The 17,185-nt window shown below is 44.7% G+C and overlaps 1 protein-coding gene across 3 annotated transcripts in view; it reads right to left on the bottom strand.

Moving 5' to 3' along the window:
• Window positions 1-1,215: 1,215 nt before the first annotated feature.
• Window positions 1,216-17,185, bottom strand: part of GAD2 (glutamate decarboxylase 2) — a 42,547-nt gene continuing 26,577 nt past the window's right edge. For all 3 annotated transcript variants that reach the window (XM_081163222.1, XM_081163221.1, XM_081163223.1), the window contains 7 exons: window positions 15,920-16,036; window positions 13,981-14,045; window positions 12,204-12,282; window positions 10,528-10,677; window positions 7,271-7,378; window positions 5,338-5,427; window positions 1,216-4,295 (listed from right to left, as the gene is read on the bottom strand). In XM_081163222.1, coding sequence (XP_081019348.1) covers window positions 4,122-4,295; window positions 5,338-5,427; window positions 7,271-7,378; window positions 10,528-10,677; window positions 12,204-12,282; window positions 13,981-14,045; window positions 15,920-16,036 — 783 coding nt within the window. In that variant the 3' untranslated portion in view covers window positions 1,216-4,121. The remainder of the gene's footprint in view (window positions 4,296-5,337; window positions 5,428-7,270; window positions 7,379-10,527; window positions 10,678-12,203; window positions 12,283-13,980; window positions 14,046-15,919; window positions 16,037-17,185) is intronic.

The following is a 17,185-nucleotide window of genomic DNA, read 5'->3' as shown; positions in this document are numbered from 1 at the left end:
TGTTCCACTCTCCTCACTATCCAGGGGGGAGGGGAGCTTGTTGCAGGAGGAGAGGGTGACTCCCTGGATTCTTCAGCAGCTTCAGCAGATTCCCCTCTGCTTCAGCCTCAGAGTCTGAACTGCTCCCTGTCACAGGTTCTACCTGCTCACTAAACCCTGTTGCCCCTTCAGCATCAGGTACCTCCTCCCAATCTTCTTCCTCTGACTTCTCCTCAGTGTCCCACCACCAATCCCCAGGCTCTGGGCCTTCCTCCTCTGGTGTTTTCCTCGGGTATTCCCCTGGCTGGTACCTCCCACCACTTCTCTTTGTCCAGCCAGTCCTTGACACAGTGGCAACCGTGCAGACAAGCATTAAAATGGGGAAAAGGTTTTCAGTGGGTCCATTACAATGAATGAGCTGAAGGCATATGGAACCTTGCTGGAGATTGCTGTGGACCAAATGGGAGACTGGCTAGAAGAAGAAGAGGAAGAAGAGGAGGAAGAGGAAGAAGAGTTTGGATTTGATATCCCGCTTTATGACTACCCCAAGGAGTCTCAAAGCGGCTAACAATATCCTTTTTCCCTTCCTCCCCCACAACAAACACTCTGTGAGGTGAGTGGGGCTGAGAGACTTCAGAAAAGTGTGACTGGCCCAAGGTCACCCAGCAGCTGCATGTGGAGGAGCGGGGAAGTGAACCCAGTTCACCAGATTATGAGTCCACCGATAGTGGAAGAAAGAAAGGCAATAAGAGGAAGGGAGGAAAGAAGGGAGGGAGGAAGGAAGGAAGGAAGGAAGGAAAAGAAAGAAAGAAAGAAAGAAAGAAAGAAAGAAAGAGAGAGAGAGAGAGAGAGAGAGAGATTGCTTGTTAAAAGAAACATAAGTTGCCAAATGAGCTACAGGTTTTCCTCTCCTTTACAAAAAACACATTTTCTTTTATTTGTGACCCCACACCCCTTATAAGATAATGAAACAGGTAAACCACTTTATGTATATAAAGATAAGAGGGGAATCAAGAGCCTGTGACAGTGTCCCATTATTTCTGTGCTTATCACATTTAATAGAAAATGTGCTGAAGCAACAACCTGACAACGGGTGACAGCTGGAATAAAGCTCCCTAGTCCTCCTGACCTTTGGTGAGAGATGGCACAAAAGATGTTCCTGCTTCTTGCGATCTCCCAGGTCGGTAATGAAAAGGGAGGGAGGGGCGTGTGGAAACCCCGCAGAGACATGTCAGCCACATTTTTACACTTTTTATTTGGGTTCTGAGTGACATCACAGATAAAATACTTTAATCAAATACAAGAAGAACAGGTTGCCATGTAGTTCTCCCCCCCGCCCCCCCTTCAGATGCAACAAACAGAGTTAACATGGAAAAGAAAATCCTGCTGGTGATTATCCACATGAAAACACCAGTTGAAGATCTCAGATCAGCACACACAAGTAATATCTACACGGACCGTAATTAGCTTTATTAAGCAAAGCAAACAAATGATTTTTTTTTAAAAAAGATCACATGCAAGATGTAACCCAGGCCTATAAATCCTCTTTGCCTTTGCTCCCTGTACCTTCCCTGCCCCTGGGGCAACAGGAACATTTGGCTCGTGTGTTGCAAACTAGCTGTTATCCCAAGTTTGACTGCCATGCAACTGTCCATTTCATTCAGTGGAAGTCGCAGTAGCACCAACTAAATGGAGATTACACAGCAGCAGAGTTTGCTGGGTGGTCCTCAAATGTCCTGATTCATGGAGATCCTCTGGCTGCCCCCACCAATCCTGCGGCTGTTCTCCTCCAATGAAGTGAATGGAAGGAAGAAGCCATTATTCACAGAGGCCTCTATAGTCTCTGCTGTTATCTGAGTAGGGATCTTATTGGCAGAGCTGTTCACTTTCCAACTCTTAAGCATTAATTGTCTAGAGTTAAACATCGTTTCACAGGAATCAGCTTAGGGTGGAAGAGATTGTGATCCGAAGCAGGTGAGCAATAGAGAAACTAGAACGGATGCAGTTCTTACAATATCAAGGTTCAATACCGCTACCACACAATTAAGGACGGCTCAGTTAATATATTGTACAAGCTTATACAGCGATACATGTTTGATTGGCAACACTGTACAGTTTTAAGTCTAAAGTGCACAGCCTCAGTCCGAGGTGACAAAAAATAAAATAAAACCTTGCTATCAATATAATTTAAAAGGCAACACAAATTACAGACACAGCTTCATCTCCTTGCTCTTCTATTTTGCAATGCTACAATGAGCCAGTACCAAAAAATTTAAGTATTTTCAATCAATTCTGACGACATCGCACTGGTTTACTTCAAGTATTTTGAGAGAGCGTAAAACAATATTGCTTTACAAACCCACGTGGCCATGTTGATCCTAGTTAAAGCTAAAACCCAAAACTTGGCCAGTGTTATAAGTAGAGACAACTCCAAGATGTGAAATTCAGGTAGATGGAATTTTCCTCCCTCCTCCCCACCCCCACCCTGCCTGCTTGCAACATGGCCTAACTTGCAAGTGTAAAGTCTTGGTGGGCCTTCAATATGCCATAAAAATGGTCCTCATAATCAGAAGAGGTGCCTGAAACTGCAAAGAGGTAAAGCTAAAGTGCTTTATGTGTATTTGAAGGTATTTCCTTCATATCTTGCAACCCTCCATCTCTGTATAAGTGCAGAGAGTGGCTTGAAGGAGGACCAACAGCCCAGTCCAAGATCTTTTGTTGCCCGAGGCAAAGCTGCTGATGCTTCTCCAACCCCATGTTAGTGTCAAGGTGCAGAGGACCCATGACTGGTCAAGTTATTTTGGTACCTGAGGCAGAAAAAAACCCAAATTCTCTCTTGCCTCCCTGGTTGGGGAAAAATGCAACCATAATAAATTAAACAACAAACCAAATTGCTGCCCTTTCATGGCACTGGAAACTGGCTGCCTCACTCTGCCTAATGGTAGGGCAAAAATTATAGGGGCTTCTGCAGCTATGTCACCTCACGTTGAATCTTTGTATAGAGGTTGGATTGCACAAAGGAATTCTGGTTGGCTGCTTTGGTGAATTTTGGCCACATGATTCCAAGATTTACTCCACCCCATAGCTCTCAACCCAGCAATTTGGCTCCCTCACTGGTAAGCCCTATGGTTTGGTCTACTTATGTTAAGAAGTTTTAGGCTTCCTTTACCTGCAGCTCATTAAAATGCTGATGGCACAAGCAACTGATCTGAACTTTGACCTTTTAATTATTATTATTGAGAAGACTCCCAATACAACGCCATGTTAAGTCGTGGGTAGCACTTTCTATGATGATTGTGCGTCTGCTTAGATAGGCCACTTGAGAAAGATCATAAAGATTTTATAATTTCACTGTCATTGATCTTGTGTTGTTGTTGAAGAGCTGCAGTAATCTCTTGAGGTTTTTGTAGTACTAAACTCTGGAGATGTAAAGTGACAAGCAGAACAGAGACATTTCTGTTGGATAATTTATGTGGGCTTCTGTCTCAAAATAAGCATTCAATGCAATTTCTCTGAAGGAAAATAAAGGATCTTAATATCTACTATTACTATTTTTTGCCCCTGCAGTCTTCATAACCCATAGAAAATAAAAATCTATATTTTACAAAATAGGATCTTTTTAATATATATAATATATATATATATTTCTTTTGTAAAATTATATGTAGTTAAATACATCTGAAATGTATGTAAATTAGAAATTCTGTTCTAATATACCAAGACAAAAAAGGCAACATTTCTTTATTTGAAAGCATTTTTTGTTTTATGCTTTACAATGCCCCTCACTGTGTTCTGTGACTGTCTGGGGGCAAATTTGGCTACGTTTAATGCAAACTATCACTTTTACTAACTGCACTAAAATTTGGAGGGTGGAATCATGAGCATTTCATTATTCTGGATTTGTTTGAATGCAGCCTTTTTATATTTTCTAATTGGGAAATATTCACAAACTCAATGGGGAGGGGGAAAAATACTTTTAAAGAGGAGCAATGTTCTTAAGTGTTAAATTGTACTCTACTTTGACGGCACAATATAGAAATAGATTCACTTTGGAACAAACTACAAATACATTCACCACAGTTTGTGACAACTTAATTGTCTACCTAGAGAGACATTTCAGAAGGGTCTGGAAGACCACACAATTATAAATCTTGCCCAAGGCGCTCTATTTCCTCAATCAGGAAATCAATGTCTTGGTGAGCTGCTGCTGGATTGGAGATCACCATGCGGAAAAAGTTGACCTTGTCTCCCAGGGGCTGATAGCTGACCATTGTGGTCCCATACTCCATCATTCGGGCTTTAATAACTGGAGCCACCTTCACAGACACAGTATGAAAAACAAAATTAATATTCTACTGCCTCTGTTCTGAGCATATTCTTAGGGGCAGGCTAGACATGCGGTCCTCTCCCTATAGCATCCAGCAGAACTCACCTGTATCGCAACATTCTGTTGCTCTCCCTTCCCCTGCCACATCATTGGCTGACCTGTGTTCTGATGTCACAACATTCCATGTATCTCCCCTCCCACTCAACATTATTGGGTGACCTGTGTTCTGATATATGACCACATTCTATGTCTCTCCCTTCATTGGCTACCACTTCTTGGGTTTACACCAGTGTAGCGTTTGTCCTACTTGGCTCAGCAACCAACCCAAGCTCCCATAAACTGTGCAGCCTTGTGCAATAACTGCATCAGGGACGCTCTTCAGTTGCAAGGGATCTGAGTTCATGCTGGACATCTGGCCACCAATGCCGTTTAGGGATTGTCCGCATTGGAGATTATTGTGTGTTTGCAGCTGTTTGTGTTCCCATTTAATTTGTGCAGTCCACATGATATTACCCCCAAACAACACCAGTCTCAGTGCTTTTTGCCTGTAAATTGAGTTTCCCTGATACAGAGATACTGAGCCAACAAATTAGAAAGCAGGGGCAAACACAGAAGGGAATGCTGACAGGTATGAATGGGAAAGACCGAAACTGCTGCTCATATGCAAATGCATATACCGTATTTTTTGCTCTATACCGTATTTTTTGCTCTATAAGACTCACTTTTTCCCTTCTAAAAAGTAAGGGGAGATGTGTGTGCGTCTTATGGAGCGAATGCAGGCTGCGCAGCTATCCCAGAAGCCAGAACAGCAAGAGGGATTGCTGCTTTCACTGCGCAGCGATCCCTCTTGCTGTTCTGGCTTCTGAGATTTAGAATTTTTTTTTCTTATTTTCCTCCTCCAAAAACTAGGTGCGTCTTGTGGCCTGGTGTGTCTTATAGAGTGAAAATGTGCAGGTGTGGTCTGGTCTCATTTGAAAAGGGGGAAAGTGCATTCTGTAATAGAAATGGGCACATTGTCTTCTTCTTTTTACCTTTGAAAGACGGTTCATTCTTTCTTCATTATCCTCCATATTTCGTAAACTGGGAGGCACATACCAGAAGCAAACGTTTGTGTGCTGAGGCTAATGGAAAGAAAATAACATCTTAGATTGCACGAGCAACTCAATTGCCACAAGGTCCATGCGTTCCCCTTTCCCACACACAGCTCTTCCTATGACACTAGATCAAAAGCAAAAAACCAACAACCCCAAGCTTGAGCAGGGTGCTGTTTCTCAACCTTTTTGAACCTCAGCTCCTCCACTAATAAATTTAGGCTGCAGTCTCCAGTATAAATTCCTAGGGAATAAGCCCCATTAAACCCAGTGAGAAGAGCTTCTCAGTAAACATGCATGGGGTTGTGCTGTTTACTTACCTTCTGCACTCAGCAGTAGCAACAGGTTGGATTCAGAATATGCTAGTTAAACTTGTTTCCCATTGAAATGAATGGGTATTCACATAGCCATGACTAACTTTGATTTTGAAATGTTCCAAGTTTCAGGTTTTGAAACTTGTAGATTTCAATGGGACCTAAGTGCAACTCAGATATGTTGGATCCAACCTAATGTGGCAGCGATAATAGATACTGGGAGAAGGTGATGGGTGCATATGCTTTGAACACACAATGTCTGAGCTTTAGTCCCTGGCGTCTTCACTTAAAAAGATCTGGCATCAAGGGTAGGAAAGATCTCTTCTTGGAGCCCTGGAGGGCCACTGCCAGTTAGAGGAGACTGAGATATAGTAGGGTTTCAAGAGCAGACTTGATTTTTCCTATGGATTCCTTTAATTCCCTTGGTGTCCATAGTTTGACATCAATTAGATCTACAGTCAAACCTCAGAACTTGAACGTAATCCATTCCAGCTGACCGTTTGACTTCCGAAACCTTCGAGTTCCAAGGCGCGGCTTCTGATTGGTTGACAGCTAGGTTTTTGCATAGCGGAAGCCACAATGGATGTTCAAGTTCCGAGGAACGTTCAAAAACCGTAACACTCACTTCTGGGTTTTCGGCATCCAGGAATTGAAACATTTGGCAACGGAGCTGTTCGAGTTCTGAGGTTTGACTGTATCACTTGTGGTGCCTGTACTCAGAAGGTCAGCAGTTCGAATCCATGCAACGGGGTGAGCTCACATTGCTCTGTCCCAGCTCCTGCCAACCTAGCAGTTCGAAAGCACACTAGTGCAAGTAGATAAAAAGGTACCGCTGCGGCGGGAAGGTAAATGGTGTTTCCGTGTGCTCTGGTTTCTGTCACGGTGTTCCATTGCACCAGAAGCAGTTTAGTCATGCTGGTCACATGACACGGAAAGCTGTCTGTGGACAAATGCCGGCTCCCTCGGCCTCAAAGCGAGATGAACGTCGCAACCCCAAAGTCACCTTTGACTGGACTAAACTGTCCAGGGGTCCTTTACATTTTTATGTAACAGGGAATACACATATGTATTCACTGGGTTAGATTTACAACCTAAGAGCATAATACGAGCTGGCTGGATTAGGCCAATGGCACAGTGCCAACCAGTTGCCTATGGGAAGCCTGCACTCTTGTCTTCCTGCTAGGCAGGAAGGCTGATTGATGTTCTAGTCAATTCAGGTGCTCTCTGGGCTCCTTACACTGATCTTGCAACTGATTCATAAATCAGCATGGTAATCATTCTGCTAGTGCTTACGTCGATTCCTTCTAGCACACTGGGTGGGAAGATTACTTGACAAACAGTCCCTTGGTCTGATCTCTATGATTAGCAAGTACAGGGCAGACTTTTTAATTAATAAAATCCCCAATCTATAAAATGGTGTAGTAATAGATGTTCTGGAGCCGTGCAGTCCCAATGTACTTTTACTTGGAAGTCTGCCTTTCTGTGATTGGTGATGCTTACTCTTAGGTAAGTGTGGAGGGATTTGCTTTTCAAAGCTATGTTAAAATAAACACACAGACCTTTCCCTCAATCACCAGCTCAAAGCCTTCTCTGTTCTTTATTTTGTTGTACAGGTATTCTGCAAGTTCCAAGCATTTGTCAATGTGTGCTTCAAATCCTACAGTGCCCTTTGGAACAAAGGAAGAAAGAGAGAGGAACGGAGGGTTAGGTTTGTTAAATGTATATATCACTTGGCTACAAGAACCCCTGAAGAAATTTACAATCAGAAGAGAACAAAATATTTTTATTTTTTCTGATTTTGGAGGATGCACTAAAAAAAAAAAAAAAAAGCATCACAGCAGGCACTGCCTTGTTCAAATCCTTATGCAACAGACCAGCATATGACCTGAAGGGTGCTGCTTCTCTAATATACAGCAATCTATTAGCAGGGGATGCTGGAGGTCTCTGAATTGTATGGGAATCAGAAACAGGCTACCTAACTGAAGATCACAAATGGGAGGGTATCTGCACCACTTCCCACCTTAAAACCCTCTCTGCTCACTTACAGGAGGCCTCGCTCAAGGTCCTCCTTAAAAAGTAGCAAAAGCAGCAGGCTGCATATTGTATTTATTATTGCTCAAGCTCCTGGAAAGTTCTGGGGAAAGTTTTCCAATTGAATCCAGTAGGGTTTCCTTCTGAGTAGGCATAGTTAGAATGCATCCTTTTGTACAGAGATCACAGAACATAAACCCTTAATTCCACAATTCGAGAAATACTGTATTTTTCGCTCTATAGGACGCACCCAACCATAGGACGCACCTTGTTTTAGAGGGGGAGAACAAGAAAAAAATATATCCCCCTCTCTGCACAGCGCCCCTTCAGCGAAGTGGCAGGAGAAACAGAGCCCCTTTCATTTCTCCTCCCACTTAGCTGAAGGGGCACTGCGCCTTAGCTGAAGGGGCACCTACCCTTCAGCGAAAGGAACCCGAAGCCTCCGGAGGCTTCAGGCAGCTATCTTTGAAGCCTGGAGAGTGAGAGGGGTCGTTGCACACCAACCCCCCTCGCTCTCCAGGCTTCAGCGAAGGCAACGTGAAGCCTCCGGAGCGCGACGGGAGCGCTCCCACTGCACTTCGGAGGCTACGCATTGCTATCGCTGAAGCCAAGGAGCCTGCATTCGCTCCATAAGACGCACAAACATTCCCCCTTAATTTTTGGAAGGGAAAATGTGCGCCTTATTGTGCTGGTCCCGAGGGTTACCCATGCAGCGAGGTCCGAGTCCAGTCTGAGGTCGAGGGTGTGGTATGGAGGCTGTCTGTCAAAGCTGAAGCGGGGACCAAGGCAGGGAGTCGGGTGAGGTCAGGAACTCTGGCAGGAGGGCAGGACAGGATGCAGGCAGGAACAGGCTACCAACAATGTTGCTCCCGCAACCTGGGATTGGGACTGGCTGGCTTTTATCTGCCCTGAGGCATAGGGCAGCCCCGATCCTCTGGTGATCTGGCTCTCCTGGCCTGGAGGTGAGCACTCCTCTTGCGGGAACTTAGTTCCCTCCGCCTCTCTGCCCTGAGCCTCTGCAGCTCAGGAGAGGCTGGAGGGTTACAGGACCCAGAGGCAACCTGAGCTTCCCCTGATGGGGCTGAGAGTGGAGCACCTGCAGGCAATGGGTCCTCCATCACCTCAGGAGCCAGGGCAGACTCAGCTGGTGCCTGCACCTGAGGATCCAGCACAGGTGAGGACCCTTCAGGCTCAGGCCCCAGCTGGTTCTGGAGGCGGGGAATCCTGTGCAGGCTGGGATCCCTCAGGTTCAGCATCCGAGTCCGAATCCCAGGCCATCACACTTATAGAGCAAAAAGTATGGTATATGAATGTAGTCAGGGTGAAACTTGATTTAAACCATCCTCTTCTTTTCCTGAGTGGATAAAATCAATGAGTTAAATCACCTTGATTTCATTCAGTCTGTCGGGCCTACATAACTCATGAACCACCAGCTCTGTGTTATGGTGCTGCTCGGTCCTGGATCATTCCCTTCATTTCCTCTTTTTGCATCCACATACAGAGAAACCAGGAGCTTTATGGAGCAGCTGCAAGGCCTCTATAACTGGGACATGGTGTGCATTTCCTTGTTGGATCAAAAATGATGCACACCTGACTTAAAGCAGTGGCAACCTGGTTAAGGTTAGCTATAAGATGATGCCAACAATGGGTGGCAAAAACATCTACAGCCGCATGAAATGTGTGTTTCCTGCAGGCCATTGTAGTAAATGAATTTGTTCATCTTAAAGGAAATCTTGGGGGAGGAATCTGAAACCACTCAGCAGGAAGCATTATATTTGGCAATATTTCCAAACTGCAAAATAAGCTGGTCCTCGGAGAGTCTTTACAAATATGCCCCTAGAAAACAACAGATTTATAATTGGTTTCCCCACATCAATATTACGCCCGCTCCTAATTGCTGCATAAAATGGAAGCAGGTGTTCTAGTCACAGTTTTGCCATGTCTAGTTTTAAGAATTCATACAACAAAATCCTCTTGTCGTTCTCGAAAGCTTTTAGCCCGATTACGCTAAAACAGAATTGTTGGGCTGCCAAATTGGCTGGAGTCGAGGTGCAGCAACTGCTCCATGATGTCACAGGCTCGAAGCTTGAAAGCGGCACTCAATTCCTCATGGCTGAAAGGTGAATTGCCAATTATTATTCATTTGTTCACTCCCAGGTTTGCGCTTTTTATTTATTTCACGCACAGAAGGATTGTGTTAGGGAGGGCAGTGGCTTACCCAGAGACAGCTCTTGTAGGAATGCTCAGCCGCAGTTGCCTAGCAACCTAGCAACCAGCATTTACGTATTTAGCAAAATTCTTAATTGCTTTGCATTCAAAAGAATCGCAAAGCGGTATACAAAACAGAACTCAAATGCAATACAATGCATTTATAATGAAATAAAAAAACCCCATTAAGATATTATGCTGTTCAACCAATAATGCTCACAATTACACACCCATCTATATATACCTCAGTACAAAATCCCAACCAGTCACTTTATATGGCAAAGGCCCCATTCATACCATGCATTTAAAGCAGCATTAGGCCTCTTTAAACAGTCATGGCTTCCCCCAAAGAATCCTGGGAACTGTAGTTTGCTAAGGATGCTGAGAGTTGTAAAGAAGCTAATAAGTTTAATAATATTGCTAATAATAATAAATAATAATAATAAATGATGATGAGTCACTCTTTCCAGGAAACTTTGGGAATTTGGGAATTGTACCTCTCTGAGGGAAATAAGACACCTACTTTCCCCTCTCTTTTTCTGACTCCCTCGCTCCCTCTTCCATTGTAAATACTCACCTTTGCTCTCCACATCAGCCATAGCTTGAAGACATCAACATGGCGCCCACATTGCAAGGCTTTGTCTCCAGTGTCGTATGACAGGTCGTAGTGCTTATCTTGTTGAAAGAGGTAGGAAGCGTGCATTTGGTTACAGCTTTGCATCAGGCCCTTTAAAGAAGCAAACACACTCTGAAGGGCAAGTGGAATAACAGGGAAGTTTTACTGATTCAAGAAAGCGCTTGCAAACAATTCCCCATCCTTGGCTGTGCTGCGAGGAACAGTTGATGTGTGTGTGTGAAGGCCTCGTAACTCTTTGACTTTGTAAGAAGAAGAAGAGTTTGGGTTTGATATGCCGCTTTGTCACTACCCGAAGGAGTCTCAAAGCGGCTAACATTCTCCTTTCCCTTCCTCCCCACAACAAACACTCTGTGAGGTGAGTGGGGCTGAGAGACTTCAGAGAAGTGTGACTGGCCCAAGGTCACCCAGCAGCTGCATGTAGAGGAGCAGAGACGCGAACCCAGTTCACCAGATTACGAGACTACCGCTCTTAACCACTACACCACACTGGCTCCCTAAGGTTTCCTAAGCAAAGGATACAGGCTCCAGTGCTGGCCGAAGGGGCCATCAGTTGTATCTTTAGACTATATTATGAAGTCAAGAGCATTATTTTTGTCCATGCTTGTGGGACACCTTTGGGAGAAGAAAAGGCTAAGAAGGAGCAAACTCTACACAGATCTGGAGTGGAGTCCCTAAGATGAAGTCTTGTACGCCTCCTTCTGGAAATTTCTGCAGCCAAGCTGGTGCCAAATGTATTGTTCTGCTTTCCTTGTGACCACATCAGTGAGGCCGAGAGGGCAGCCCAGGCTCCATACACATAGCCCAGACTTGCTTGCAACATCATCACATAAATATATTCTTGCCATTATAGCTATTACCCTCGTCCCCAACTCTATAAACAATTCAGCTGAATATGTGCTATTTTCACCTCCTACCAGGGGCTCCCACCTCCTACCGGGGGCTCCCAAGCCGGAGGTAGCCAATGGGGCACCCTCCAGAAACTGTTGTGTTCCAGCTCCTATCATCCCATGCCAGCACAGCCAGCGGTCAGGCATAATGGGAGTTGTAGTCCACAACATCTGGAAGACACCATGTTGGCTTTTCCTGTCCTGGCTGCTGTGAAGATGGGAGTACCTAGTAACCAACTGTGCGTCGCTGAGCTCTTAAATCCACAGTAAGGAAAGCTAGGAACCTTTTGGAAACCCCATTTGCTTCTCATATTCACTCGTCTGCTAAAGTAGCATAGTGCCCCCATCACGGAATCCCCCATAATATTCCATACTAGTTGGGAAAAGAAAGATAGGGTGAAGGAGCCTTACGCTGCTGTCGAAGGAACTGGAGGAGGAGCTTTGGAGAGCAGGAGAAGGTGGAGAACATTAGTCCTCACAGCAAGAACTATTGAGAAGGGTTCCTGTGACCAAGCTGTTCTGTTTCTCTGAATAAAGAGTTAACTTCACTGCCATTGGGTGCTTTTTGTTTTACTGTTGATCTATGCCTGACTCCACCTCCTGATATCCCCATTTCTAGGCAACAACCACTGCACCCATTTTTTAATTTTATTTTGTGATTTCAGATTGACTACAGATTTTTTATTATTCTTTTTTAGGTGAAAGGTGTCAATATGGATGTAAACATACCTCTTCTCGTACGAGCAGAGCGGAGCACTGCAGCGGGACCCCCATCATTTTGTGTGGGTTCCATGTCACAGAATTGGCCCTAGAACAGCAACCAAACTTTAACATGAGGTGCGGCAATGGCGGATTGCATTCACAGAGGCGTAAAATGCAAACAGCAAAACCAAAATAAAAAGGCGGCTCTTGTATGGCCAGAACATTAAGGCTGAAAATAAGCCAAGCAAGCTAAAAAATAAAGTAATGTAGAGTCATTATTTCATGCCATAATCAGGCTTTTTACGAACATCCAATAACAGTTAATATAAATGTATTGGCACAGATAATGTTCCTTAGAAATGACAGAGATTTTTCAGCTTGGAGCTTTTCCAGTGAATGTCTTTTTACAAGTCCATAGTTGTTTAGACTATGGTTAATGAGAGAGTGGTACCTTGGCATGTTTTCTCTAACCAAACAAACCACAGTTCCCTGTGTCTGGATGTCATGGGGCACTTTGACTGGTGGCCCAGCTGCACCCAGTGGCGTAGCGTGGGGGGTGCAGGGGGGGCCGGCTGCACCGGGCGCAACATCTGGGGGTTAGGGTTAGGGGGTGCAAATCCACGAGTTAGGGGGCGCAAATTACTTGCCTTGCCCCGGGTGCTGACAACCCACGCTACGCCACTGGCTGCACCCTTGTCTGGGCAGGAATAGCCTAACTTCTGTTGTCTATGATCTGGTAACCTTTAGGTTAAATTACTGCAACACATTATACGCAGGGCTGCCTCTGAAGATGGTTGGGAAACATCAGCAGAATTCAGCAGCCAGGTTGCTCACCGGAGCCACAGAATTTGAGCTTATTACACCAATCTTGGCCCAACTGCACTAGCGGCCAATTACCGTATTTTTTGCTCTATAAGACTCACTTTTTCCCTCCTAAAAAGTAAGGGGAAATGTGTGCGCGTCTTATGGAGTGAATGCAGGCTGCACAGCTATCCCAGAAGCCAGAACAGCAAGACGGATCGCTGCTTTCACTGCGCAGTGATCCCTCTTGCGGTTCTGGCTTCTGAGATTCATAATTTTTTTTTTCTTGTTTTCCTCCTCTAAAAACTAGGTGCCTCTTGTGGTCTGGTGCGTCTTATAGAGCGAAAAATACGGTAGTTTCCAGGCCCAATTTAAAGTGCTGGTTTTGACCTATAAAGCCTTAAATGGCTCAGGACCGCAATACCTTAAGGATCGCCTCTCCCCATATGAACAGACCTAGATCCTGCAGTCATCATCTGAGGCCCTTCTTTGTGTGTCTCCTCCTCAAAAGGTCTGGAGGGTGGCAACATGAGAAGGGGCCTTTTCGGTTGTGGCTCCCCATTTGTGAAATGTTCTCCTCAGGGTTGCTTATTAACTAGGCCTTTGGCTAAATATTTTAAACGTGTTTGTGGGAGGGGGGTTATTGATTTGTTATTGTGTATTTATTATGTATTTGTGTTCTCATTTTGTATTTTTTATGTTGTGAACTGCCCTGTGATCTCTGGATGAAGGGTGGTATACAAATTTAATAAACAACAACAACAACGTAAAAGGAACAGCAGCAGGCTCTTATGCTTTGCAAATATTTGGTCAAATATTTTAATAATGATTGGAACTTGAAAAATAGTTTCTGCTGCTACATTTGACAAGAGGATATTGACTGGTTTTAAATTTGCAGGAATTTTGGTGGCAGTCAAGACAGCATATGAGTAGTGTGTAATAATATTTCCATCAGTCACTGCAGCACATAAGTGATATTTAATGACATGTCCATAATCCCTACCTTTCGACACCATTTAATTTCCATTTATGTTTCCTTGACATCAGCAGCCCACCACCCCATGCTCCCTGGAAAAGAAAAGAAAGAGCAATAATTGTATTCAGTCGTATGGATTTCAAGGCTCTAATATCCAAGTCCACAAGTCACTTCTGAATGTTCTCCTTGTGTGATCAGGGAAGCAGCCAAAAAAATATTGTTGAGGAAATTTCAAAACAGGGGAAGTGTATGAAACATGTTCCCCAAGTGCACATTTGAAATTTACAACCACATGATGAAATGACGCCGTTGGTTTAAGTGGCTGTAGAAAAGAAAGAAATACCTTAAGCCCTTCAATTCAAGTGACTGTCCCCTTGCATTTTGTCAATTCTGTGCAGACAAAAGTTGTGCTGTAACAGGAGAGGGGAACCTGTGGCCTCCCAGATGCTGTTAGACTTTGCCAGCCCTAGTCAACAGGACCAATGGTCAGGGAGGAGTGTGGATGTTTGTGCAGAGTTGGGATTTGACACCCCGCTTTATCACTCCCCTTAAGGAGTCTCAAAGCGGCTAACATTCTCCTTTCTCTTCCTCCCCCACAACAAACACTCTGTGAGGTGAGTGGGGCTGAGAGACTTCAGAGAAGTGTGACTGGCCCAAGGTCACCCAGCATGTGGAGGAGCAGGGAAGCGAACCCGGTTCACCAGATCACGAGTCCACCGTTCTTAACCGCTACACCACACTGGCTCTCACACACCACACTGGATCTCAGTGGGCGGAAGAGGAGGAAGCCCTGATAAATCATAAGCTGTTTTCCCAGCTTTTTTTTTTTTTTAAAAAAAGCAAGAGAGCAATCCAACACCCAAGATCTTCTGGGATGAGTGGAGTTTGAAACAGGTGAATCTCTGTCTGAGTCTGGGCTTAGCTGGGGCTAACCCAGTTCAAGTCCCTCATTCCAGCTCAGTTAGCGGTACACTGGGGCAGCTGGCTTAGCTGAGGCCAAGATCAGAGCATGTTTCCACTGTGTCTGGGGCATGCATGCCTGTTGCAGCCTCTTCACACTGCCCTGCCAAGAAAAAATGGGACCATCGCCCCAGCAGACCCACCCATGTTACACCCCTGGCCAAGACCAGTCCCCCAACAAGGGAGTGATGGGGGCACAGTGGGGCAGGGGCGCACTCACACCTGTTCCAAACCCTTTCCAACTTGGTCACATGACCTAGCAACCTAGCAGAAGTTACACAGCTGCTTAGATTGAACCAGCTCTGACTGTTGACGGCAGTAGGCTTTCAAATACCAGTTTTTGGGCAGGGAAAGCGTTGTTGTACACAAATTCGGCTTACGGGTTTGGCAGGATACTGGCCTAGATGGGCCTTTGGCCAGATCTAGTAGCCTTTTCTAATGTTCTTAAATAAACAGTCACATTCCCTGACTTCCCTGGCTTTTTTCTGGCCCACGTAGGACCAGCCTAGATAGTTGGCCTTGGTGAAGATTTGACGTTTTCATCCCCCAAAAGTTTTTGATTTGAGTTTCTACTGGAATGAGGCTGCATTTTAATGTTGTACTTAATCTTGTTTTTAAGTTGTATTTTAATCAATTGGTTTTACCTGGTGTTAGCCGCCCTGAGCCCAGTCTTGGCTAGGGAGGGTGGGGTATAAATAAAAATTATTATTATTATTATTATTATTATTATTATTATTATTATTATTCGTATAGGATGGGCCTACTACTTGCTACTAACCACAAGAGCTCGAGGTAATATAGCTTTGAATATCAAAAACTTGGGACAAAGAAAATGAGATGGCCCACAACTTCCTGCTCTCCTTGACAGCTTCCAGAATCTGTGGTTCTCAACATCCTTCAGAGATTCTGCTAGGAAATGCATTTCCACAGTGAACAGCATGGTTTTTGGCTCTGCCACCTTACTGTTTTGTAGCTCAGTCCTTTTAGACTGTAATTCTGTACTCACATCAACATGCATCCAGATCTTGTACTTTTTACAGATATCTGCAATAGCTATAAGTGGATCAAATGCCCCATAGACCGTAGTTCCTGCTGTGGCGCTCACGAGGAAAGGAACAAATCCCTGCAGGGAGGAAACAACAACAAAAACAACAGGAAAATGTTCCAGCGGAGAAAATTTCCTTTAGACATAGAGACTATTTTCTGAAATTGAGCGTCTTTCAGTCACAACAGCCCTGTTGGGAAGTGGCGTGGAACAGAGGCTTAATACTGTTAAAAGTTTTGGGGGAAGGCAAGGATTCCCAAAACTCCTGGGTGCCAAATCCTCCTAGTTATTCCTAGATTTAGTGAAAGTTAGAATTAATCAAGGTTTGATTAAACTGTGCCATACACTGCTGGATGCATTTAATGCTAACAAGCCAAGCCAGCCTGAGAGTGTGGGTCAGTGGAGGAACAAAGCTGATAATGGCCGAGTCAGTAACTCACCAGGAAAGCCTTCAAGAGAGCGAAAACTATGCCAGACCAGGAGGGGTAGGGGCTCTCCTTCAGTGTGTGTTAGTGGACATAGACCAAAGGGATTAAAGGGTGTAGGGTTTTGGATTGGAGGAGATAAGCCAGGGAAATTGTTTGAGTCTGTTAGCTGTGAGAAGGAAGAAGAAGGTGGGGGGGGGGAGGAACATCATATTGGCTGGCTGTGATAGGCTGTAACAAAGAGACAGAGAGCATGACTGCTTTTCTGTCTTTGAGACCCAAGACTGCTGCACCTATGGGAGAAGCATAAGACCCTCTTGGGGTGTAATGCTATCCACACCTCCATCATAGGCTCAGGTGGTATATATGTGTGTAAATAAACCATATATCCTAAAGACACCACACTCTCCGCTGTGCCTCATTCCCAAAAGGAAACACGAACCCTAGATAAGCACCCGAGATCCTTGGAATCACATGCAGAGATTGGGGTGGTGTGAAACAATATCATTAGGGCGAGGCATACCAGTAATCACAGACTCAACATCTAAGAAACATGCCTGATTTATGCTGCCAAGCAAAGCTTAGATGTTAGAAGAGACTGCCGCTTGCACATCTTGGCTTCCTCTTCCTACAACGGACTGGCAATAGCTCTCTAGAGTTTCAGGCAGGACTATTTACCCAGTCCTATCTAGAGATGCTGGAAGGGACAGAAACTGACACCTTTTATTTATTTTATTTTATTTGCACACTGTCTTATAATACCCTTAGCAAATGGGCTTATCCACACTGACCTTTCCTCCGC

The sequence above is a fragment of the Podarcis bocagei genome (assembly GCF_964188305.1).
Source record: "Podarcis bocagei genome assembly, chromosome: 12".
Taxonomy (NCBI): Eukaryota; Metazoa; Chordata; class Lepidosauria; order Squamata; family Lacertidae; genus Podarcis; species Podarcis bocagei.
This window is presented reverse-complemented; position numbering and strand designations above follow the sequence as displayed.